The sequence below is a fragment of the Sciurus vulgaris genome (genome assembly GCF_902686455.1).
Source record: "Sciurus vulgaris genome assembly, chromosome: 3".
Classification (NCBI taxonomy): domain Eukaryota; kingdom Metazoa; phylum Chordata; class Mammalia; order Rodentia; family Sciuridae; genus Sciurus; species Sciurus vulgaris.
The window spans coordinates 90,410,188-90,435,549 of record NC_136463.1 but is presented as its reverse complement, the minus strand read 5'-3'; the positions used below and the strand labels follow the sequence as shown (position 1 = coordinate 90,435,549).

The 25,362-nt window shown below is 36.2% G+C and overlaps 1 protein-coding gene across 1 annotated transcript in view; it reads left to right on the top strand.

Moving 5' to 3' along the window:
* MAP3K19 (mitogen-activated protein kinase kinase kinase 19) overlaps positions 1-25,362 on the top strand; it is an 86,187-nt gene that overhangs the window by 6,000 nt on the left and 54,825 nt on the right. Inside the window, exons 3-6 of the mRNA XM_079135716.1 lie at positions 8,510-8,695; positions 10,768-10,922; positions 13,284-13,399; positions 14,915-15,030. Of these exons, the coding sequence (XP_078991842.1) occupies positions 8,510-8,695; positions 10,768-10,922; positions 13,284-13,399; positions 14,915-15,030 (573 nt within the window). The remainder of the gene's footprint in view (positions 1-8,509; positions 8,696-10,767; positions 10,923-13,283; positions 13,400-14,914; positions 15,031-25,362) is intronic.

Below are 25,362 nucleotides of genomic sequence, written 5' to 3'. Positions count from 1 at the left end.
CTTACTTAGAGCAGGCAACACCTACTAGGAAAAGTTCTGAGACCTTTCCGTAATCTCCACATGGATACAAGGCTGTCCTTAGGAAGCACTCAGCTAAAGACAGCTCATATCAATTTGATTTTCCCTAATGAGCACTATGTACCCCAGCACCCACCTCCCCAGTGAACCTGTCGAATTTGGAAGTTTGGATGGTTTCTGTTCGTATTAGTCATGAATATTTCTCCTTTTTCACTTCTTGCAGTAAAGATGCTTATCTCCATAACTGTTGTCCGAAAGGGGGTAGACTCTTTTGCCCATGCAGTAAGGATCTTGGCATTAATTGTTACCATGGCATGAGTAATGTGGATCTGAGACTAATTGCCAGATTGGTGAGGAGACAGCACCCACAGAAGAATTAGCAAAAACAGGGTACTGTTTGAACAGTACCCATTGAATTTATTTCCTGTTAATCAGCCTGCATCTACCTCTTAGTTTATCCTCATTAAGCCAATAAAATGGAGAACACTTCTTGTTTAATTGGTCATACAATTTGGTCAACACATTTGATATTATTTCCCGTGAAGTTTCTTAAAATCCTGGTAATTAGTCCACAAAGCCTTCATTCTTCCACAGTCATTCCCGTCTCTCTCATTATCTCATCCTTTAAATTTTCATTCATTCTTTCTTCTTTTTAATCAGCTGTCAACTGTGAAGTATCTGAGTCTTTTCCTTACTTGGAAGCTAAGAAGTTAGCCTGCCAGAGAGTCATAGACTCTGATAGAAAACAAGAAATTCTTAGATCAGGGAAAAATCACAGTTTACTACTTTTATTACTATAAGAGACTGGATATCAGCATTTCCTTCAGTTTCACAAGGTCCAAATTGCCCAAGGCAAATTGAAGAGGGCCAGGTGATACCAGTACATACAATGGGTTGTTTTATAGAAGAATCCTGAGTTCAGGGAACCCTAATCTTTTACAGCAGATCTTTTAATCTTTTAAGCATATCTTTCTACTACTCCAGAAGGAGACCCTATTTCTATCTTCCAAGATTTTTCACTATACAAACAACTTTGAAAATTTAGTCTAGAACAAAGGTAGTCAGTACCTCTGCTCTGTTCATGAGACCTGCAGAAACACAAACCACGGAGGATTATCTTCCAACAGCCTCTCTAAAGAATGATCTACTGATTTACCCTCACTGCTCCACTTCCTCACCTATTTGAACTATGGTATTCTGGCATTTTCCTCTACTATATTATTGAAACTGTTTTTGTCAATGTCATCTACAACTTCCTTGTTTCACTTTCAGGTCTTAGTAGCATTGGACACCAATTTTTCTGAAATGTTTTCTTCCACTGGCTTCCTTCTGGTTTTTCACCCTACTTCTGTGGCAACTTACACTCAAATCTCCTTTGTGCATTTTTTCATCCCTTGAATGTTAACATCCCTCAATAATATGGGATATATTTATATATAGCACCTGCTATAACTCAAGTCAACATCCCTCTCCTGAACTCCTGTATATATAGTAGATTCAGCTCCCAACTGAATCTCTGCTCTTGGATGGCACAAACATTCCAAATACAATATGTCCAAAACTGTCTTCATCTTTTTCCTGTACCCAATCCATATAAGGTATACCCATATCAGTGTTAACCATCTCATTAAATAGCAAAACCATCTATAATCTTCACCCATTCAAAAAATATTAATTTATAAGATCTCTTGCCCATAATGAAAATGAAACACAACAAATAAGGAAATAGTCACTTAAATTACAAATTGTTATTAGTGCTTGGAACTAACCAATAGAACAACTCCTTTCTTGTTGATAAGGTGATCAGGAAAGTCCTTACCTTAGTGATGTGTTCACATTTATGGTAAGATATAAATAATGATAAAGGACGACATTTAAAGAGCAGTTGGGGGAGAGGGAATAATAAGGGAAAAGGTTTTAGGTTGGAAAAAGGAGTGCTTATTTGGGGTACAGAAAGAAGGTTAGACCTTGAAGAGGGAGAGTGAAGTATGGCACAGATGAGACTAGAAAGATAGGGGACAGATCATGCAGGGCCATGAAGGCATGCAAAGGGCATTAATTTAATTTTATTTATTTAGTACTAGGGATTAAGCCCAAGGGTCCTTGACCACTGAGCAACATCTCTATCTCTTTTTATTTTGAAACAGGATCTTGCTAAGTTGCTTAGGGTCTCACTAAGTTGCTGAGACTGGCCTCAAATGTGCAATCTTCCTGCTCAGCCTCCCCTGAACCACCACACAAAGGCACAAAGACATTCTTAAAAAACATCTTTATTGAAATATAATTCACGTACCACACAATTTACCCATTAAAAGTATGTAATTCAATGGATTCTAATACTGGACTGTGCAATGGATTCTAATACATGAATGTGCAATAATCACCATAGTAAAAATTTTAGAACATTTTCATCACTTCAAAAGAAACATCATCACCCCCAAAAGAGGGACACAACCCCTGTGCCCTTTAGCTGACCCCAATTATCCTTTCCCCAAACTACTCACCACGTGCTTAAGCAACCATTAATCTAATTTTTGTCTCCGTAGCTTTTCCTATTCTGGGGTTTCATATAAATGGAATTAAATAGTATGTGGTCTTTGGTGATTGGCTTCTTTCACATATCATAATATTTTCAAGATTCGTCCATGTTGTAGTAAGTATCAATCTCTACTTTTTATAACCAAATAATATTCCATCCACATCTCCTTCCTTCCTTCTAGCCTGAGCTCCAATCGTGTAATTCCTTCTAGAGTTTGAGTGGTACTTTTCCTCTTGTCCACAGACCTTTATTCACAAAGCTTCCCTTGCTTGAAACAATCTTTCTCCCAGTCTCTGTCTTGTTAAATGAGTCTAATTCCTGGGGTCTCAATTTAAACATCACTTCCTCCCAGTCTTTCTGGACTTCCTAAGACAGCTCAATTGGTTTCTTCTAAGTGTACTCCACTTCTGCCTCCTCTAGTCACTCTATCATTACATTTATCCCACTGTGTTGTAATTGCCTTTTCCCCACATTTTTTAATGGGCACTACAGTTGTGCATAATGATGGGATTTGGGGATTTGTTGTTACGTATTCATACATGTACACAATATAACAATATAATTTGGCCAATATCCCTCCCAAGCACTTGGAATTTCCTTTTTTATCTGCCTCTGTTCCACACTAAACTAAATTCACTGAAGGCTGGTACTTGTCATTTTTAGAGACTAAGCACCAAGGACAGTTCTCTATGCACACTGGACACCCGATTCATATCTGTTGAATAAATTATCAATTAACTATTTGGAATTAGATTTTTTTATTGTAAACAAATGGGATACATGTTGTTACTCTATTTGTACATGGAGTCAAGGCATACCATTTGTGTAATCATAAATTTACATAGGGTAATGTTGTTTGATTCATTCTGTTATTTTTTCCCTTCCCCCCACACCTCCCACCCCCTTTTCCCTCTATACAGTCCTTCCTTCCTTCATTCTTGCTGCCCTCCCTAACACTAACCCCTCCCTCCCCCCATTATGTGTCGTCATCATCCACTTATTAGCGATATCATTCGTCCTTTGGTTTTTTGAGATTGGCTTATCTCACTTAGCATGATATTCTCCAATTTCATCCATTTGCCTGCAAATGCCATAATTTTATCAATCTTTATGGCTGAATAATATTCCATTGTATATATATACCACAGTTTCTTTATCCATTCATCAATTGAAGGACATCTAGGTTGGTTCCACAATCTGGCTATGGTGAATTGAGCAGCTATGAACATTGATGTGGCTGTATCTCTGTAGTATGGTGATTTTAAGTCCTTTGGGTATAGGCCAAGGAGTGGGATAGCTGGGTCAAATGGTGGCTCCATTCCAAGTTTTCTAAGGAATCTCCACACTGCTTTCCAGAGTGGCTGCACTAATTTGCAACCCCACCAGCAATGTATGAGTGTACCTTTCTCCCCACATCCTCTCCAACACCTGTTGTTGCTTGTATTCTTGATAATCGCCATTCTAATTGGGGTGAGATGGAATCTTAGGGTAGTTTTGATTTGCATTTCTCTTATTACTAGAGATGTTGAACATTTTTCCATATGATTGTTGATTGCTTGTAGATCTTCTTCTGTGAAGTGTCTATTCATGTCCTTAGCCCATTTGTCGACTGGATTATTTGCATTCTTGGTGTAGAGTTTTTTGAGTTCTTTATAGACTCTGGAGATTAGTGCTCTATCTGAAGTATGATTGACAAAGATTTTCTCCCACTCTGTAGGCTCTTTCTTCGCATTGCTGATAGTTTCCTTTGCTGAGAGAAAACTTTTTAGTTTGAATCTATCCCAGTGGTTGATTCTAGCTTTTAATTCTTGTGCTATGGGAGTCCTGTTGAGGAAGTCTGGTCGTAAGCTGACATGTTGAAGATCTGGACCTACTTTTTCTTCTATAATCTGCAGGGTCTCTGGTCTGATTCCAAGGTCCTTAATACATTTGAGTTTAGTTTCGTGCATGGTGAGAGATATGGGTTTAGTTTCATTCTGTTGCATATGGATTTCCATTTCTCCCAGCACCATTTGTTGAAGAGGCTATCTTTTCTCCATTGCATATTTTTGGCCCCTTTGTCTAGTATGAGAAAATTGTATTTATTTGGCTTTGTGTCTGTGTCCTCTATTCTGTACCATTGATCTACCTGTCTATTTTGGTACCAATACCATGCCGTTTTTGTTACTATTGCTTTGTAGTAGAGTTGAAGATCTGGTATTGCAATACCCTCTGCTTCACTCTTCCTGCTAAGGATTGCTTTAGCTATTCTGGGTTTCTTATTCTTCCAGATGAATTTCATAATTGCTTGCTCTATTTCTGTAAGGTATGTCATTGGGATTTTAATTGGAATTGCATTGAATCTGTATAGCACTTTAGGTAGTATGGCCATTTTGACAATATTAATTCTGCCTATCCAAGAACATGGGAGATCTTTCCATCTTCTAAGGTTTTCTTTAATTTCTTTCTTTAGTGTTCTGTAGTTCTCATTGTAGAGGTCTTTCACCTCTTTTGTGAGATTGATTCCCAAGTATTTTATTTTTTTCGAGGCTATTGTGAATGGGGTAGTTTTCCTAATTAGTCTTTCCAAAGATTCATCATTTATGTATAAAAATGCATTAGATTTATGTGCATTGATTTTATATCCCGCTACTTTACTGAATTCACTTATGAGTTCTAAGAGTTTTCTGGTGGAATTTCCTGGCTCTTCTAAGTATCTAATCATATCATCAGCAAATACGGATACTTTGAGTTCTTCTTTTCCTATTCATATCCCTTTAATTTCTTTGGTCTGTCTAATTGCTCTGGCTAGAGTCTCAAGGATGATATTGAATAGAAGTGGTGAAAGAGGGCATCCCTGCCTTCTTCCAGTTTTTAGGGGGAATGCTTTCAGTTTTTCACCATTTAGAATGATATTAGCCATGGGCTTAGCATAGATGGCCTTTACAATGTTAAGGAATGTTCCCACTATCCCTATTTTTTCTAGTGTTTTGAGCATGAAGGGGTGCTGTATTTTACCAAATGCTTTCTCTGCTTCTATTGAAATAATCATGTGATTCTTAACTTTAAGTCTATTGATCTGATGAATTACATTTGTTGATTTCCTGATGTTGAACCAACCTTGCATCCCTGGGATGAAACCCACTTGATCATGGTGCACTATCTTTTTAATATGTTTTTGTATGCGATTTGCTAAAATTTTGTTGAGAATTTTTGCGTCGATGTTCATTAAGGATATTGATCTGAAATTTTCTTTCCTTGATGAGTCTCTGTCTGGTTTAGGTATCAGTGTGATATTGGCTTCATAGAATGAGTTTGGGAGGGTTCCCTCCTCTTCTATTTTATGGAATACTTTGAGAAGTATTGGAATGAGCTCTTCTTTAAAGATTTTTTTTTTTGAATGTTAAAAGTGAAATTTTATTCTACCAAGTTGGTGGGCTGTACCATACATGTACATTTGATTCTACATAGGTAAACATGTGGTTTTACTCATTTTGTTTTTGGTGGGAAGATCCTTTTGGAAGTCAGTCTCTGCCAGCTGCACACAGTGTGTTCCTCCATCAGCAGGCTATCTCTTGCAGTAATAGATTTTCTAAGACCATTGCTGGTAGATTAAGAACTAGGCAGTGGTGCACACCTGTAATCCCAGCAACATGGAAGCTGAAGCAGAAAGATTCCAAGTTCAAGGCCAACCTCAGTAACTTAAATCTTTAAAGATTTTGTAGAACTCGGCTGAGAACCCATCTGGTCCCGGACTTTTCTTTGTTGGTAGGCTTTTGATGACTTCTTCTATTTCAGTTCTTGAAATTGGTCTATTTAAATTGTGTATGTCCTCCTCGTTCAGTTTAGGCAATTCATATGTCTCTAGAAACCTGTTGATGTCTTCGAAATTTTCTATTTTGTTGGAGTATAGATTTTAAAAATAGCTTCTAATTATGTTTTGTATTTCACTCGTGTCTGTTGTGTTATTTCCTTGTTCATTCCAAATTTTAGTGATTTGGGTTTTCTCTCGTTTTCTCTTTGTTAGTGTGGCTAAAAGTTTATCAATTTTGTTTATTTTTTTGAAGAACCAACTATTTATTTTGTCAATTTTTTGTATTGTTTCTTTTGTTTCAATTTTGTTGATTTCAGCTCTGAGTTTAACTATTTCCTGTCTTCTACTACTTTTGGTGCTGGTCTGCTCTTCTTTTCTAGGGCTTAGAGCTGTAGTGTTAGGTCGTTTATTTGTTGAGTTTTACTTCTTTTATTAAATGCACTCTATGAAATAAATTTTCCTATAAGTACTGCTTTCATAGTGTCCCAGAGATTTTGATATGATGTTTCTTTGTTTTCATTTACCTCTAAGAATTTTTTAATTTCCTTCCTAATATCTTCTGTTATCCATTCATCATATAAGAGCATATTGTTTAATCTCCAGGTGTTGGAGTAGTTTCTGTTTTTTACTCTTTCATTTATTTCTAACTTCAATCCATTATGATCTGATAGAATACAAGGTAGTGTCTCTATCTTCTTGTATTTGCTAACATTAGCTTTGTGGCATAATATATGGTCTATTTTAGAGAAGGATCCATGTGCTGCTGAGAAGAAAGTGTATTCGCTCTTGGTTGGATGGTATACTCTATAAATGTCTGTTAAGTCTAAATTATTGATTGTGTTGTTGAGATCAATGGTTTCTTTGTTCAATTTTTGTTTGGAAGATCTGTCCAGTGGTGAGAGAGGCATGTTAAAATCACCTAGTATTATTGTGTTATGGTCTATTTGGTTTCTGAAATTGAGAAGGATTTGTTTGACATACATGGATGAGTCACTGTTTGGGGCATAGATGTTTATGATTGTTATGTCTTGCTGATTTATGCTTCCCTTAAGCAGTATGAAATGTCCTTCTTTATCCCTTCTGACTAACTTTGGCTTGAAGTCCACATTATCGGAAATGAGGATGGATACTCCAGCTTTTTTGCTGAGTCCATGTGCATGGTATGTTTTTCCCCAACCTTTCACCTTTAGTCTATGGGTATCTTTTTCTATGAGGTGAGTCTCTTGCAGGCGACATATTGTTGGATCTTTCTTTTTAATCCAATCTGCCAGTCTATGTCTTTTGATTGATGAATTCAGGCGATTAACATTCAAGGTTATTATTGAGATAAGATTTGTATTCCCGGTCATTTGGTGCATTTATTTTATTTTATTTATTTATTTGACATGACTTCGTTCCTCCTTTATTTGACAATTCCTTAGGATAATTCCTCCCTTTGCTGATTTGCTTCTTTGTTTTTCATCTCTTCCTCATGGAATATTTTACTGAGAATGTTCTGTAATGCTGGCTTTCTTTTTGTAAATTCTTTTAGCTTTTGTTTATCATGGAAGGATTTTATTTCATCGTCAAATTTGAAGGTAAGTTTTGCTGGGTATAAGATTCTTGGTTGGCATCCATTTTCTTTCAGAGCTTGAAAAATGTTGGAATTAGATTTTATTTCTCCTAGAAACACTTTCAGGGATATTTGTAGCATTAAAGAATATATAAATCTGAATATTTGGGTTTATATTCTAAATTATAGACTTATAAAACTTCAATGTTGTGTGTGGTTTTAGCATAATACAGTCACAGATCTCTAGTCTAGCAAAAAAAAGTAGTATGAAGAAAGCATCCATATGACAGAAATTTTTATTTCCAAAATTTAAGAAAGCAAGTGGCAGTCATCAACATCTAAATCAATCCTGTTTTTTTGTTTTGTTTTGTTTTTTGTTTTTTCTTGTAGTGCTGGGGATTGAGCCTCAGGTCTGATGCATGCTATGCAAGCATTCTACCAATAAGCCACACCCACAATCTGTTACTCCTCCATTTTTATTCCCTTCTAATTTTCCTTTCCTATTTCATGAATCAGAGTCACACCTGATTCAGATCAGTTTTCTACCCAGATCTGAAGCTGCTTTAGTACACAAAAATATGAAATTAAAAATGTTGTTGTGCTGCAGGTTGTTGGATTTCTTCTGGAAAAGGGAGCAGATGTTACCCTTTGCAATTACAGCAACCAAACTGCGATCCATGTAGCCAACCGTGATATCCAAAGACAAATCTTGGTCAGTGGAAGCCAGGATCCCCAAATGAAACTTCTACAAAGTTCATGGCAAGGTGATCTTGAAAAACTTCAGCACTTACTGGTTAGTTAAACTGATGTTTATTTCAACCTTTGGGTGGGTAGACAGGTGATAAAAAGAGCACAGACTATATATGATTCCTTTTAAAGAGAAACAAGTTATTTTCAAATGCAATTCCAAAAAGTTCCATGCAGGAAATACAAGAAAGAAACAGGATCAGACAGGAGGCTGAGGTGGAAAACAAGTTAATAAAAGAACACAGTCCTTCAGCAGAATGCTAAAAGAAGTCATGCAGCCCACTGGGAAATGATATGCTCCCAGGAAGCCTCCAGAGGACTACTGTCAACTTGCTCAGAGGAGTTCCCTTGACATCATTGCCATTTGTACAGTTGCTGTTTAGATCCCTTTGGACCAGTTGCAGTTATTACCTTTATCCTGAAAAAGGAATGAGACAGCCTAAGCCTTGCATAATATTTAGTTGTGACTAAAGGACTTAAAAGGACATATTTTTTAAATGTCGTCTTTGGGGGGGTACCGATCCTCTAGTTTAGATTTTCTACCTATAGATTCTTTTTCCCAGAGTGCACTATGAAGTCATATGCATAACTAAGGACATTAATTATTGGTGACTGGCAACTGCCTGCTCTTGGCATTTACCTTCAAAGATACTGTCAGGCCCACATGACCTTCCAACTGAAAGAAAATCAATTGCTGCTAGGAACCAGTTTCTTCTAATCCCTTATGATAAAGACACAAACAGATAAAGAAATAATGAAAGATATTCCAGTCACGTAGAGTTCAAGGATAGCTAGAACAAAACCAAAGTATACTTTAAATTCTTTTGTTGTACTAAATGATAGTTGAAATTGCCATGCATCATCAATGAGGCTTGGAAATATTTTTAAAAACACAATACATTTTATTTTAATGTTATTCTCAGCAGTTGTAATTATAATCCAATGTCTGTTTTCATAACCACATTTTTCACTCCTAAAGATTAGCAACCAAGCTTTACGAAACTAGTGCCTATAACTGAATCTAGAGCTTAATCAACAGAAGCTAAATTAATGTGCTTCTGCAAGACTATTCTCAGTTTAAAACTTTCATGCTGGTTCTAACAAATAATAAACATTCATATAAGAGGCAATTTCTTTTCAGCGACAGAAAAAAATATTAACTAATTAATTCCCACAGCACCCTGCTGAAGTAATATCATTATCTCTATTTTGTCCCTAGAGAAGCTCAGATAGAAACAATGACTATACTGATGGCATAAAGTGAAATAGAGATGGAAATTAGTGAGTTACCTTGGTCTATAAAATGAGCAATTTGGATATTTTGGCATTCCAATAGCCAACTCAGTTCTGAACTGTGTCAATTAAATTTTACTTTCATGAAAGCAACTAACACTAAACCCATTGTGTTTGACTATATAAATACAGTTAAGTGAACTGCTTTATTATTGTAAATTATTCATTGATTCAATAAGTGTTTATTGAATACTACTATGTGTCAGACACTCTGCTAAGTGCTTTTCATATTTTGTCTCTAATTATCAAAATAACTCTGCAAAAAAAGTTGTTATTATTCCAGGTGTACAGCAGAAGACTCTGATGGTCAGCAAGTATAGGGTTTGTAGATTTTGCAAATAAAGATACAGGAGACCCAGTTAAACTGAATAAACAGCAAATACTTTTTTAGTATAAGTGTGTCCCAAATGAAAGTTATTCATCATTTAACTGGCATCCCTTATTTTATCAAGGGTTGATTTTATCAACCATACAACCACCTGTCTGTGATATAATCTAGCAGGGAGGTTAAATAACCAGCTAACAGACGGAAGGCTGAAACTCAGGTCTGTCTGTCTGTCAGACTTGTATTCTTCCACCTTTTCAGTTCCCTCTCAGATAGATTTTGAGAAAGAATATATTGAAGCTAAGGCTGGGGTTGTAACTCAGTCACAGTGCATATGCTTATGAAAGAGGCTTTGGATTCAATCCTCAGCACAAAAATAAAATAAATAAGAGAGAAAGGAAGGAAGTAAGTTAGTTAAAGTGAGAAGTTAGCCAAGTGCAAAGATTAGTATAAATAGGCATGCAGTAAAACAACAGAAATAAGACCTCTTGTTTTTAAAGGCATCTGAAGAGTTCCTGGATATAAATTTTCCAAACCAACATGGCTTAACCCCTCTGATGCTGGCTGTGAGAGATGTGGACCTATTTGAGAATCTTGAAATGCTAACCGTCTATAGACCAGAGGAAGTTCTGTTGAAGCTCCTCAGGCATGGCGCGTGAGTATTAGTGGTCAGTCAGCACTAGTTGAAAGGCATCTATATCATTGTTATTTACAGAAATCACATGTGAACATAAATATACAGATTGTCTTCCCTTATATACATTAAATGCACATGCATCGTCCAAAAACTGACAATTGCAAAGGAAAGGTATTATAACTGCTTATCTATTATTCTTAAGATATCCAACTCTTTGGTTTTGTTTGTTTGTTTTGAGAGGGTTGTGTACTGGGGATTGAACCCAGGAGCACTTTACCATTGAGCTATATCTCCAGTCCTTTTTATTTTTTATTTTGAGACATGGTCCCACTAAGTTGCTTAGGTCCTCACTAAGTTGTGAGGCTGGCCTCCAACTTGTGATCCTCCTGTCTCAACCTCCTGAGTAGTTGGGATAACAAGTACATTACCACTGCGCCCAGCCAGCTCTTCATTTGTTTAAATACTTACTATTTTGGTAGTTACTGGGAATGTCAAATAATTCTTGACCATGCAGCTGCCTACCTCCAAGATGTCATTAATTATTTTGAAAATCATTGTCAATCTATCAAAAGCAATTTATTGTGATTTTCAGTTATCTGAAAATAACTATATACCAAATGCCCTTCTAGAAGGTGGGAGGTTGGCAATTAACTTTTAAAAAGGGGAGGGTTAATTAAGAGTCTCTCATGTTAGAATTGCAGTTTCTATGGCTAGTACCTAGATATCTTGTCATCAGATAAGAACAGATGGCCCAGCTCTTTCTCAGTATTTCATATGAATTTTGTTTAAAAACAAAAAAGAGGAAGGAGCTTCAAGAAGAAAAGTATGGTCAATGACATGAATTATAATAAAAGTATCAGCACAATGAAATGAAAATGAAATTTTGATGCTACCTCAAACTTTAGTGTTAATAAATTGAGTAATTCAGACAGTATTACCCTATATTTATGTATATGATTACATGAATGCTGTGAATCTATATTGTGTATGACCAGAGAAATGAAAAGTTATACCCCATTTGTGTATAATGAATCAAAATACAGTCTGTAAAAATAAAAAAATTAAATAAAAGAAATTGAGTGATTGTTAAAAATGCACATTACTGGACACCCTACACAAGATAGTATTCAACAGGTCATTGGGACCCAGAATACAGGAACTAGTGGAGAAACACTAGTTCAGACAGATGAGCAAACTGAGATTCCAAACAGAGTGACTTGCTTAGAGTTGCATATCAAAGCAGTGGCAGCCCCCAATTCTTGGTCCTATGCTATTTCTTGTGGAATTATGAACTTTGCCAAGAGAATACTGTGTTGCAACTCCTAACTCGTTACTGTATCCATGATGACAAAGAGACTCAAATTGGAAGGTTTTAGGTTGGAGACCATGATCAACTTGCTCCTTGTCCTAGAATGCAAAGAATAAAGAGAGTTGCTTACCACACTATAATTTGTTAATAGACTCCCTTTGGATCTCTGTGAGCCAATATCAAAAGCTAGGATTCAGAACAGCATGGAGAGGATAAGAAGATATTTGTGTTATTTCAAAAAGCCCTAATACCAGCTGCTTTAGCCTAACAACTATGGGACAGGGAAGGAGGAATGAAATGACCATGTGCAAAGGGACACTTTGGATATTATGACAAGATGGCTCCACTCAACCACAAGCCTGTGAAAAAAGCATAATTAGTTTTCTTTTGTTTTGTTTTGTCATGTTGGAGATTGAACCCAGGGCCATGGATATGCTGAGGAAACACTCTACCACTGAGCTACACCCCCAGCCCTAGTTTGTTTGTGAATTTGTGTCCTAGTTTAATTTGAAAGGCAGATTCTGTGCAATTTTGCCATTGTGAATGATGAAAGAGCTAGCTGTTAGCATTTAGAAAAAAGCCAGCAATTAACTAAAGCATTGGAAAGAAAAAAAAAAAAAAATGAATGCAACTATCTAGGATGATAAAACAGTTTTTTCTTAATTTATGCACCCTTGAATTATGAGAATTTTTGCCCAAAGTTGGAAATGTTCTACGAATCTTAGAATCTTTAGAATGAGAGTGAGAGTAAGATAAAGAGAATATTCCTCCTATTTTAAATCTTGAAAGACCATCACCCTCTGTCTCACATATACATTTTGAAATCATTATTATTATTCTCACTTTGTAAGATTACCCTTTTTTTTTCTTGGTGGTGCTGGGGATTGAACCCAGGGCCTCACACTTATAAGCAAGCACTCTACCACTGTGCTACTACTGTGTAACATCTCTAGCCCTGTAGGATTGCTTTTTATTTATTTGATCTTGATGTTTTTCCCTGCCATATTTGTTTTCTTTTTCAACAAAATATTTGACTAAATAAACTTTGATATTGATTCTATTCTTCCTAGAGATCCTAAACTCTGTGATTTTAGTGGAAAATCAGCAGTACATTATGTATCGCAAATAGAAAGTTGGAAGAAACAGCAGTTATTGGACATTCTAATGAATTCTATGCCAAAACCAGGTAAATATTTCTTTTCCACATGCATCATTCTCCCACTGAAAAATGCCTGTTCTGAGTCTTTCTTTTTCTACATCTTTTTGATGAATATATTTAAATAATGACTCTTTATTGAGCAGTTACTCTCCAAGGACCAGGACTTGTTGCTCTGAAGAGTGCTAAGAAACAATGTCAAATTGGGAAAGAGATTCCAGGGCAGACATGGGGAAGAAGTGAGAAGTCTCAGTAGCAACCTGGAGGAAGAAGATACATTACAAAGAATAAAGAAGGAAAATGTGGTGAAGAAATGGAAGGTCTGAGGGCAGGTCACATGTTCAATTTTGTTTCAATATCAAGATAACTGGAAGAGCCACTGGAAAATGTTGATTTCATTGATAGAGCCCAGGCTTTTTTGAAGATGTCAGGATAGAAGAAGGGGGATATACACAAGAGCAATGTCCCTCGGTAATAATTGGGAGTCTATGGTGCTCAGAACTCTACCAATTCAATGTGACTTCAAGTGCTAGAAGGCAAGTGTGCTTGGAGTAGCTGAGTGCCTTTGTTCTTGGCAACTGTAGATCAAATGTGATTTTGTGCTCAGTGTTTAGGGTTTCACTTAGTCACTTTGCCTAAAACAAACCAGTGAACCCCAAATGTTTGAAGGGATAACAGTGGATCACTACTTAACCTCACAATGTCTCCCCTTCCACCCACTAAAGAAGAAAGTTGTGTCACCTAAGATTTTAAAATTACAGGATGCTCTGCAAATCCTTATATTACTCATTTCAGTTGTTAGTCAGGTTGTGTTGAGATCATCCTTATTCTCCATGAATGATACAGGGCAGTGTGGAAATTCAGAGAAGGAAAGAACAGTATCTTCAGAGGCAGCATGAAGTCTTCACTATTCTGACCCATGCACAGAAGTGTCCCAGGACCACTGGAATAGATTTTTTCCCAACAACCCACCAGTGGAAGTTCAAGTGAGGGGTCATCCTTCTAAAAGGTGAAGAACAGATATCCTTCCTCCGTTCATGGCTCTCTGGAGAAGAGGACTTCCCAACACTGAGCCAAGAGCTGATGTTTGAATGGTTGAAAAGCTCTTCTTCATATCCTAACAGTGAGGATGTAGACATAATATATGAATTGATTTGGTTAATGTCGAACCAAAATCTGACTCTTGGTAACTTTAATTCTTCATTGAATTTAAGGGTCAATAGGTACTCAAATGTTGATTGAACTTTAACTTAAGTATTTCACTTGCTCAAAAACTCAAGATACTTGTTTATTTCTTTATCCTTGAATGATAGCAGTTACCACCAAAGCCTTTAAAAAAGTCTTAATCCATTCATTCTATGAACTCCTGTTGTTCCACATCTCTTCTTGTGAAAATTACTGCTGAAGTTTCATTGAGATCCTGGTCCAATGCTTCAGGAAAATTTGACAAAATGGAGCTGATTTTAAAAACTAGAACCATATCATCCTGTGAATTTTTTGGAGATTAATCTTATCAAAACACAGTATTATGTTTCTTTTTGACAGAAAAACATGCTGAATCATTGCTTGACATCTGTCATGATACAACCTCTTCTCCAACTGATATGATGACAATTACCAAAAATCAAAACATAATCTTGCAAAGTGTCAGCAGCAGTGAGGTAAGATGCTCCTTTTAAAGAAACAAACTGCCACTTCATTTGTGAGGCTCAGATATTTTGTAATAATCATAATTGTATTTAATGTAATCATTAAAAATGTAAAACACAATAAGTAAGACACTATTCCAAGTTTACTCTAGAGTAGTAGTTAGTCAAATTTGAGTCTCATGTATAATGTGTGTGTATTTGTGTGTGTGTGTGTGTGTTATCTTAAACTGCTATAACAAAGTGTCATAAACTGGGTGGCTTATAAACAACAGAAATTCATCTTTCACAGTTTTGGAGGCTGAAAGTTTAAGATCAGGGTGCCATCCTGGTTGGGTTCTGGTGAGGGCTGTCTTTCAGGTTGTAGACTGCCAGCTTCTTATGGTATCCTCACATGACAGAGAGACAGCTAGCTAACTCTCGGCATCGCTTTTATAAGAGCACCATGAGGACTCCATTCTCATGCTCTAATTACTTCCTCAAAGTCTCACTTCCTAATACCATCACTCTGGCAGTTAGGATTTCAAAAATATGAATCTTGGTAGGACACAATCATTCAGTCTATCCAGAACTCTGTGTGTGTGTGTGTGTGTGTGTGTGTGTGTGTGTGTGTTTAATACCATAGAAGATTGTTGCAGCTGAATTCATACTAAATACTACATAATTTCATTTACTTTTACATCTTCTTCAATTTTTCAACAATATTTTATATTTTCAGCATAGAGGTATTTCATTGTCCCATATTTTTGTAGCTTCCAATGATGTTTTTAAGGACTCTGATGGGTTTTAACTCAGAGGTAGAGTGCTTGCTTGACTTGCATGAGGCCCTGGGTTTGATCCCTAGCACTGCACCAAAAAAAAAAAAAAAAAAAAAAAAAAAAAAAAAAAAAAAAAAAGAAAAAGAAAAAGAAAGAAAGAAATCTGGTGTCATTCTAGTTTCCCATCCTTTGTACGTTCATTTTCTCTCTGTGTCTGTCTGTCTGTCTGTCTCTCTCTATCTCTCTCTCTCTCTGCTTCCTCCCTTTCAGCTTTTAGGATCTTCTTGCAACTCCAGTACTTTAAAATTTCATAATACTTTTGGGTGACTTTCTTAGTCATTATCCAGGAACTAGATGAGCCCTTTAAATTTGAAAATTCATATTCTTTGGTTCTGGGAAATTTTCATCTTTTTTCTTTATTACATTTAAAGTTATTTTTCCCAGCGGGGCACCTGCAGTCCCAGTACTTGGGGCTGAGATGGAAGAATCACTTAAGCCCAGGAGTTCAAGATGAGCCTGGGTAACATAGCAAGACCCTGTCTCAAGATAAATAAACAAACAAACATATTTCTTCCCTTTCATTTGTGTTCTCTATTTTAAGTGCATTCCTTTTTTTTTTTTTTCTTTTCCTTTTTGTTATGTTAACTCTATCTTTCACATTGAAGATTTTCCTCAAATATCTGGAGATCTTTGACTATTGATTCGTATTAAAGGAGACACTAAAATCTGACTGGAAGTTCTCTATGTATGATGCAGTTTATCTATTGGTGGGCTTTATTGGGGTTGATTTGATAGTGAAGTGATTTTGGGGGGACTTATAAATGTCAGTATCTGTAGATCTATTCTCCGGGGTCATTAAATATCTTCAGAAAAGGATCTTACAAACTTTTGACTCAGGAATATAAATTGGTCGCAGGCTGTATAGGACCTGGGTCAGGAAGGAGGATGAATACAGTCTTTCTGCCAATATTCAGACTTAAAGCTCTACTTTGACACCTTGTTCCCACTCTTCATCATGCATGTTGTCACTAAGTCTAGACCTTCCAGTTCAAATGATCCCCAACTAAGTCTTCCTGCCTTCTCTGGGGGTGGAGGTGGAGCAGTGGCATGATTACATACAGTGAAGTAGAATGTTGGAGACCTCCCTGCTCCTTATACACACTTTCAAGCAAACCCTCTTTTTCTAACCTCCTGCTAACTCCCAACTTCTGTAGTACCTGGTGCTGCTAATTCCTGAGCTCTTCCATAGTTCTTGTGGTACATGATCTTGCTTCTCATTGACAGCTCATCTGTGGATAATTTAGGTTTTACCTTTCTCCATGCTGTCGAATCATTTACCACTTCTGTGTTCACTTTCTGACATCTAATATGACCACTTGGGTTTAGCGATGTATTCCACCATGTTTCATTTAATCTAAGAAACCACCTATTATAAAATAAAATATCATCAAATATACCATAGAAAATGACATAACAGTGTCATAGCATGTGACTATGATAGTTGTGGCTTTTTTTTTTTTTTTTTTTTTTAGTCCTGAGTATGGAGCCAGGGCCTTGCAGATGCTAGACAAGGGCTTTACCACTGAGCTACACCCCCAACCCTGACTATGACAGTTGTTGTAAGATGTCTGATTTCAAAGATGTTAAAATGCAAAATATGCATCTTATATTGACAGAAGCTAATTTAAAGAAAGAAGTTCAACAAACTTTGTTTTACAAATGTGTGAAAGTAATTCAGTGGAGGAAAGAGCTTTTGAATGATGCAGGAATAATTGGATATCAATAGACAAGAATATATATCTCAATGTAAAACTCATACTTTATAAAAATTAACTGAAAATGGTCATAAGTCTAAATGTAAAACATAACAACTATAAATGTTTTAGGAACTAGGGTTGGGCAAAGAATTTTTAGGCATAAGGCCAAAATTATGATCCATAAAAGAAAAAAAATGAATAAATTGCTCTTCATCACAATTTAAAATATGTTTGATACAAGATTAAAGGATTTAGAAATACATGTCAAGTCTTCTTATTGACTAAGAGAAAATATTTGTGAATCACATATCCAGAATATATAAAGAATTCTCTAAATCTAATAGGAAGAAATCAATCAATCCACTTAGAAAATGAGCAAGACTTGAACAATTTATACTAATGCTAAATAAACACATGAAGTGTTCAACATTGAGCATGAGGGAGACACAAAATAAAGCCACAGCAGATACTACTACATACTTATTAGAATGGTTAAAATAAAAAATACTGACAATACAGGATAAACCAATAGAAAATGGGCAAAATTCTTGATAACACATGTAGCCAATAAAACACATCAACTTTTAGTCATTGAATAAATGTAATGTTTAACCACATTGTGATAATATTGCACACCCACCACAATGGTTAAAAATTTTAAGGTTGCAAAATACCAAGTGTTGGCAAGGATATACAGCAACTGGAATACTCATGCACTGCTTCTGAGAGAATGAATTGTTGGAATCATTTTGGAAAGCTGTTTGTTAGTGTCTATTAAAACTGAATATACTCAATAAGCTAGCGGAGCACCAGTATATTTGTATTTGCTTTATTCCAAGACCCCTGGTTCCCACTGCTGCCCCTAAATTGTCAAATTTGAGAGGAATTTTTTAAAATTTCACAAATGTTTGAAGACATGTATAAATAAAATCTACTTTGAGGATTTTACAAAAATAAAAACCCTGAATATGTGCATACTCTATGAACCAGCAATTCCACCTGTATATACATATCCAGTAGAAATATATACAAGTTTACAAAAGATACATACTAGAATGATGTAGCAGCACTATCATAATATGGAAACTACCAAATACTATCAACAATAGGATAAATAAATTATGGTGTATTGACACAGTGGAAAACTATACACAAATGAAAATGGATTATTTTAAATGGCATACAACAATACAGATGAACCTCACAAATGCATGCTTAACAAAAAAGTCAGACATAAAAGAGTAAATACTTTATATAGATTATTTCATCTATATAAAACACAAAGGAGTTGATGTTGATAGTGTTCTTTTACTTGATTGGGGTCCTGGTTACATAACTGTGTTCGGTTTATACCCTCATGATATGTGCATGAATTTATACCCTCATGATATGTGCACTATTCTGAGTAATGTTATACTTAAAAGTAGTGCCTTCAAATATCTGACAAAAGAATATTATTTTCAAACTAGGATTTTTAAATCCAAACTTGTAAATGAATATTAGAAATGAATAAAGGCACTTTTTTCAGACACATGAACTCTTGAATTTTTTACTTCTTATACATCTTTTTAAAAATTTTTTTTAGTTTTAGGTGAATGCAATATCTTTATTTATTTTTTTTAATGTGGTGCTGAGGATAGAACCCACTGCCTCACACATGCGAGGCAAGCACTCTACTTGCTTTTTTAAGAAAGCAAGAAAATTACTTGGGCTGGGGTTGTAGCTCAGTGGTAGAGTGTTTGCCTAGCACAGGTGAGGTACTAGGATTTATCCTCAGCACCACATAAAAATCAAATAAATAAAATAAATAAAGGTTAAATTCTTTAAAAAAAAATAAAGGAAGAGTATCTTCGATCTTAAAAAAAAAAAAGAAAGCTACTAAATGCATTTAAAAATCAATTAAATTAAATTAAGAAAGGAAAAATGGGATTTATCACTCAGTGGTTCTGGGATCTAAAACAAGATAGAAGAGGGAATCATTGGCATAATGGAGAATACAGTGAATTCTACAATGACTTCAGCCCTGTAGCAGGTCTAGAGAACAAAGAGTTCAGATTATTGGCAGGGGTTGGGGAGGGGCAGATTAATGGAGAAAGGAAATAGAACTGATATATTATTTCATGTATTTGACCAAGTGGAGAGACCATTGGAGGTTGGGAAGATTTAGGCATTAAATAAAGATGTGTGGAAATGAACAAAATAAGTCAATTAGAAATTTTAAAAAGGAGATTAGGGGAAAGCAGGGTGAATAGGCAGAATACAGAGGATTTTGAGGGCTGTGCAACTGCTCTGTGCGATATTATAATGGTGGGCAGAAATCCAAACCCACCGAATGCACAGCATCAAGAGTGAACCTTAGCCAGGTGCGTTTGCTCATGCCTGTAATCCCAGTGGCTCCGGAGGCTGAGGCAGGAGGATCGTGAGTTTAAAGCCAAACTCAGTAAAAGTGAGGCGCTAAGCAATTCAGTGAGACCCTGTCCGGAAACAAAATACAAAACAGGGCTGGGGATGTGGCTCAGTGGTCAAGTGCCCGAGTTCAATCCATGGAGCCCACCTCCCCAAAAAACCTTAGTGTAAACTGTGGCCCTGGGTGATACTGATGTGCTGGCAGACCTACCACTCTGGTGGGGATGCTGTTCATGGAGGAAGCTGCACGCGTAGGGGCAGGGGTTTGTGGGAAATCTCTGCACCTTCTCACATTTTCTTGTGAACATGAAACTGCTCTAAAAAAAAAAAAAAAAAAAAAAAAAAAAAAAAAAAAAATCATTTGAAAAATAAGGTTTTGTCCAGGGAGAAAAAAAAAAAAAAAAAGTTTTACTACAGTTATACTACAACACCCACATATTTCTAATTGTGCTTTTAACTCTTGATTTAACAACAAAAAGATTTATCCAGAGGACGGGAGCGGGCCCAAGAATGTTAAATCATTAACTATTCACATTACTTGTGATGTCGCACTTTGGTGACTCCAGAGCTACTATAATAATTATTTAGAAATATCAAAGAAAACAACGAAAGAAACAACTGAAAATCTAGAAAGGACAGAAAGACTTTTTTTGTTTGTTTAATTCATTTACCCTTACTTGATTTTTTAAAATTTGCAGTTTGATTTTGATAAAGATTAAGTAAAATGAAAAACACAAAAATGGTTAAATCAAGACTTTTTCTGGGACATGAGGTAAGATGAATTAGAATAGGAACTTTTATTTTTTAATACTATTTAAATATTTTAACTTCACACATTCATCATTTTTCTAAGTAGGTTAATCTGCATCTTATCAAAATGACTTTAGTATCCTGATTCTCATGGGAGGTGATTTTGCTCACCAGGGGATGTTTGGCATTGTTTACAGACATTTTTGGTGTCATAACTAGGGGAGAACAGAACGGGCATTTAGTGGGTAGAGACCAAGTTTACTGCTTAGCATCTTGGAAGGCACAGGACTGCCCCATAATGAGGAATTATCTAGCCCTAAATGTTAACAGCACTGTGGGGCTGGGAGGTAGTTCTGGTAGAGCACACGCTAACCCAAGGCCCTAAGTTCAATCCCTAAGACAAAAAACAAACAAAGAAAAAAAAAAAAAAAATCGCCAAACCCTGCTAAGTACTAGGTTTTGTCACAATATTGAAGGCTGCATTGGTGTTTGTTTGTTTGTTTGTTGGGACTGGAGATCGAACCCAGGGATGCTTAACCACTGAGCCACATCCCCAGCCCCTTTTTAAAATATATTTTATTTAGAGACAGGGTCTCACTGAGTTGCTTAGGGCCTCCCTAACTTGCTTAGACTGGCTTTGAACTCACCATCCTCCTGCATCAGCCTCCCGAGCAGCTGAGATTACAGGAGTGCACCACCATGCCGGGCTCACATTGTTTTTTGTTACTAATACTAAATAATAATAGAAATAAAATACCTAGAGGTCAATCTCTAAAGTGAATGTTATGCATTAGAAACCAATAGACACGGATACTTTCAATTTTTAAAGGACTAAAAATCCCTTCATATTAGGACATTTTTTTCCTGCACTTTTAAAGACTTTTATTGAACTTACACTATATATTTTTTCTTATTGTGGTTGAAATAAACTCTGAACTCATTTTGAGGGTGAAATAGACTTTTTCACTGTTGGACTTACCTTTTCTTCCCTAGTGCTTTCTCTAGGGTTTAAACAGAAAAACTCAAGGTCATCCATCACTTCTTTTCTTTGAATAGATGCATCTCTTTTTGATTGTCTGAAATAGGTTTTTATAGTGTACAAATACGAGTGGCTGCCTTGCTCATAAGACTGCTTGTGAGAGGCTCTGTACAGATTCTCCCTGTCTTTCTTCATCTGAAGAGACACTTTCCAAAGTCATTGCCTGTGATTCTGAGGACGCTTTTCTGCTTGGTGATCCAGTATTTGCAGTTAGAATGCGATGCTCTATTTCTCGTCCATCTTGAGCCTCCTGGGTTGTTGTCAGTGGGTTATGAAATCCATCTGTGTTTGGGAGATGCTAATGTTTTCTCTTTTTCACTTACTACTAGATGTCATTATTTCATTTCTCTTCCTTGTGATCCCAAGCACCTCTTGAAACTCTTCATGATTAGCATTCTGTAAGAAATTAGAAATGGGTATATAGCTCAGTTCATAGAGTACTTGCCTGTCAAGCATAAGGCCCTAGGTTCAATCCCCAGCACCACATGTACACACACAAATGTCTGACACTGTATATGTTAGTCATTGATATGTATTTTGTAGGTAGATAGGTATGCCTGCATTCTGCTGTCTTCCAACTCTTCTTAAAGGACCACCTGCCAAATGAACTGAGCAGTTGAGACTGACCAGAGCTCATTAGTCAACATAGAAACTTCGCATGAGAACCAGTAGTACATTTAACACTTCCAAATGAGGTTTCTATTTCCCCAAAGTTTAGCGTAAAAATCTCATTGAATCACCACTTCAACTATATGAAATGGTAGAAATATGTTTTATGGTCTCATAGAGTATTACAGACTAAGAATCTGAACAAAAATTAGGTATACTAAAGAAAAAATTTGAGTGATCATTAAGCATCTAAAACTATCTCTAACTTTCCTATACATTAGAGTGTTTACATTCAAATAATAATAAGATAACCAATCTCATTGGTTATTACATTACATTAATAAAAATGAAAAGTGATTATAATTGATAAGGGAGGAGATTTAGTCGAACACACACTGCTGATGGAGTATAGTAGGTGTAAGCTTTACTTTTAGAGTAGTATGTGTAAAAAAAGTTAAGATTTTTTTCATGCTCTTTGTATTAATAGTTCCTTACCTAGGAGTCTACTCTAAAGAAATAATGTGAAATTGTGATTTTCATTGCAAAGATGTTCACAGCCCTATGTGTAATAATGAAGAATTAAAAATGTCCTAACAAGCATTATGGCTCTTACAGTGGTAGACTTAAGAGACTTATTACACAGAGACACTTGTACAACCTTCTGATTGATACAACTTGAAGAAAAATACTTAATTCCATTAAAACGATGTTTGCTTAATAAATTGCTTATAAATGTATGCTAATCATTTTTAAGTTATAACAAGAAGGTTCAAAGTCCACATCTAAAGATGTCCTTCTTGCTGGCAGAGACCCAAGGCAATTCAGGGCATCAGGCGGTGAGAGACAGGGAGCACTTAGGCTCCACTTAAGTGAAAACAGATACAAAATGATATGATGTAACTCAATTTATAAATACTTAGGAGAAATATAAAGGAAAGATGTTTTCTACGTTAACAGAGTTTGCTTTTTAGTTGTCAGGTTACAGTCGATTTTTTTTTTAACTTGCTCTTTAGAAAATATTTTTGGTATGTACATACATTGTGAAAGGAGGAGTTAAACCCTCCTCCTTTGCAAGTGAATGGGAAGGAGAGGAATTGGCTAGATTTGGTAGAATTTTTTGAAATGCAGAGAAATTGATAACAGTCTGGGAGAAAGATGAACCCATCTGCCACAGGTGGACAGTAGAGGCTGAGAAAGGACACCACAACTGTGCCAGGAGGGAGACAATGCTTTAAAAAGTAGGAACTACAGCACAAAAGTAAGGTGAGATCGCTAAGTTATCATGATTGAATACCAAAAACTATTTTCTTTTTTTTTTTTTTTCCAAAAACTATTTTCAATGGCAGTATCAATGGGGAATTTTACTTTTATTATTTTCTGTGATAATTATAATGAGTAAAGCAAGAAAAAAAATTCCAAGCTGTCTTGGGAATGAAAATGAAATATCAAAGACTTCTGGGAATCCACCACTTGTCTGAACTGAAAGATGATAAGAACCTGAATTTAGGGAAAATACTTTTTATCCAGAGTCACCTGAAATAGGTGGCTCACCCAGACCATAGGAACAAGAGAGCTAACTGGAAAATTCAGGTTGTGATGGGATGTTTTTACTACTATTTGCATCTGTTTAGTTCTAGAAATTTTGGTGGTAGTGGTGTGGGCCGTCTACAGGGACTTCTGGGGATTGAACCCAGGACTTCTCGCATACTAAGCACATGCTCCATCACTGAGCTACATACACAACCTGGTTCCAGAAATTTAAAAGCACAAAAATCTACAAGAACAACTGACAACCTAAAAACAGCAATGAATTCCACTAAGAAAACATTTCCTCTTTAGAGAGAGCTTAGAGCACTTTTTATAAATCAAGTTTGTTTTCAACCCTGTTTTTCAATGTAATGATCATTTTCTAAAGGTCACAAAGGAAGTTTGAGAAGTCGTGCACCATGACTGGATTACAAAGCCATCAGAGTGAAAACTCTAATCAACTTCCCTGCTTCCTTCAGTGTAGGGTCATATCTGTAACTTCCACAAGGGGCAGGGATTTCCATCCTTGCCATTCTCAAACAATGCCCCAAGGAGGCATTATGAAAAAGATCATGTTCTTTTGGGGCTGTTCGCTGTGACTGTGGCCAAAGGATTCTTTCCAGTTACCCATCCAGATGGAATTTGTGACAGCTTTAGCAGCCTGAATGCTGAAATGAGAAAGTCTAAAATATTAAATTTCTTTGTGTCTATGTGATTTCTGCTTTGATCTTCATTTTTGGTTATGCAATTAATAACATCTGCAACTATCTGAGCCTGGTGCTCCAGGGGCAGATACTTCCCTATTATTTTAGTACTAAATTCGTCATCCAATTTAAAAAGAATCCACAGTGTGAAACCCAGCCTTGAAAAATCAACATTCACCCTGCCAACAAAGTAGTTACATTGAATAACTGAATTTTTATTTTATGATGTTGCAGGAGTTTGACCAAGATGAAGACTGCAGTCATTCCATTTTGGTTAATGAAGAAGGAGATCTCAGGGGTGAAGGACAAGACTGGTCACCCGGGACAGAAGGTATCCAATTTCTGTCCTTATTGTGTTTACAAAAGTAATATTGATTATTTGGGTTTCTCCCCCAATTTCCGTAGTGCTCAGTGAAACTTTGAAAGTACAGAAAAGCACAAGGGGAAATAAAAACCACTCATCATTCTGTCCTTCAGTGAGTAAAGGCAAGTTACCCCTCCCTAAGTGGGCAAATCTCTTCTGGTTCCCCACCACTTCTGGTACCAGGAATTTTAAGCCCAGCAGGAGTTAACTACCAAGCCACACCCCCAGTCCTTTTTATTTTTTATTTTGAGACAGTATCTTACTAAGTTGCTTGGTGTCTCACCTATTTGCTGAGACTGGCTTTGAACTTGTGAGATCCTCCTGCTTCAGCCTCCCAAGTCACTAAGATTATAGGCCTGGCTTCCTGGCTTTACTCTTTAGTCCACTCTATTCCAACTCAGTCTACCATTCTCTGTCCCTTTCCTTTTTGTAT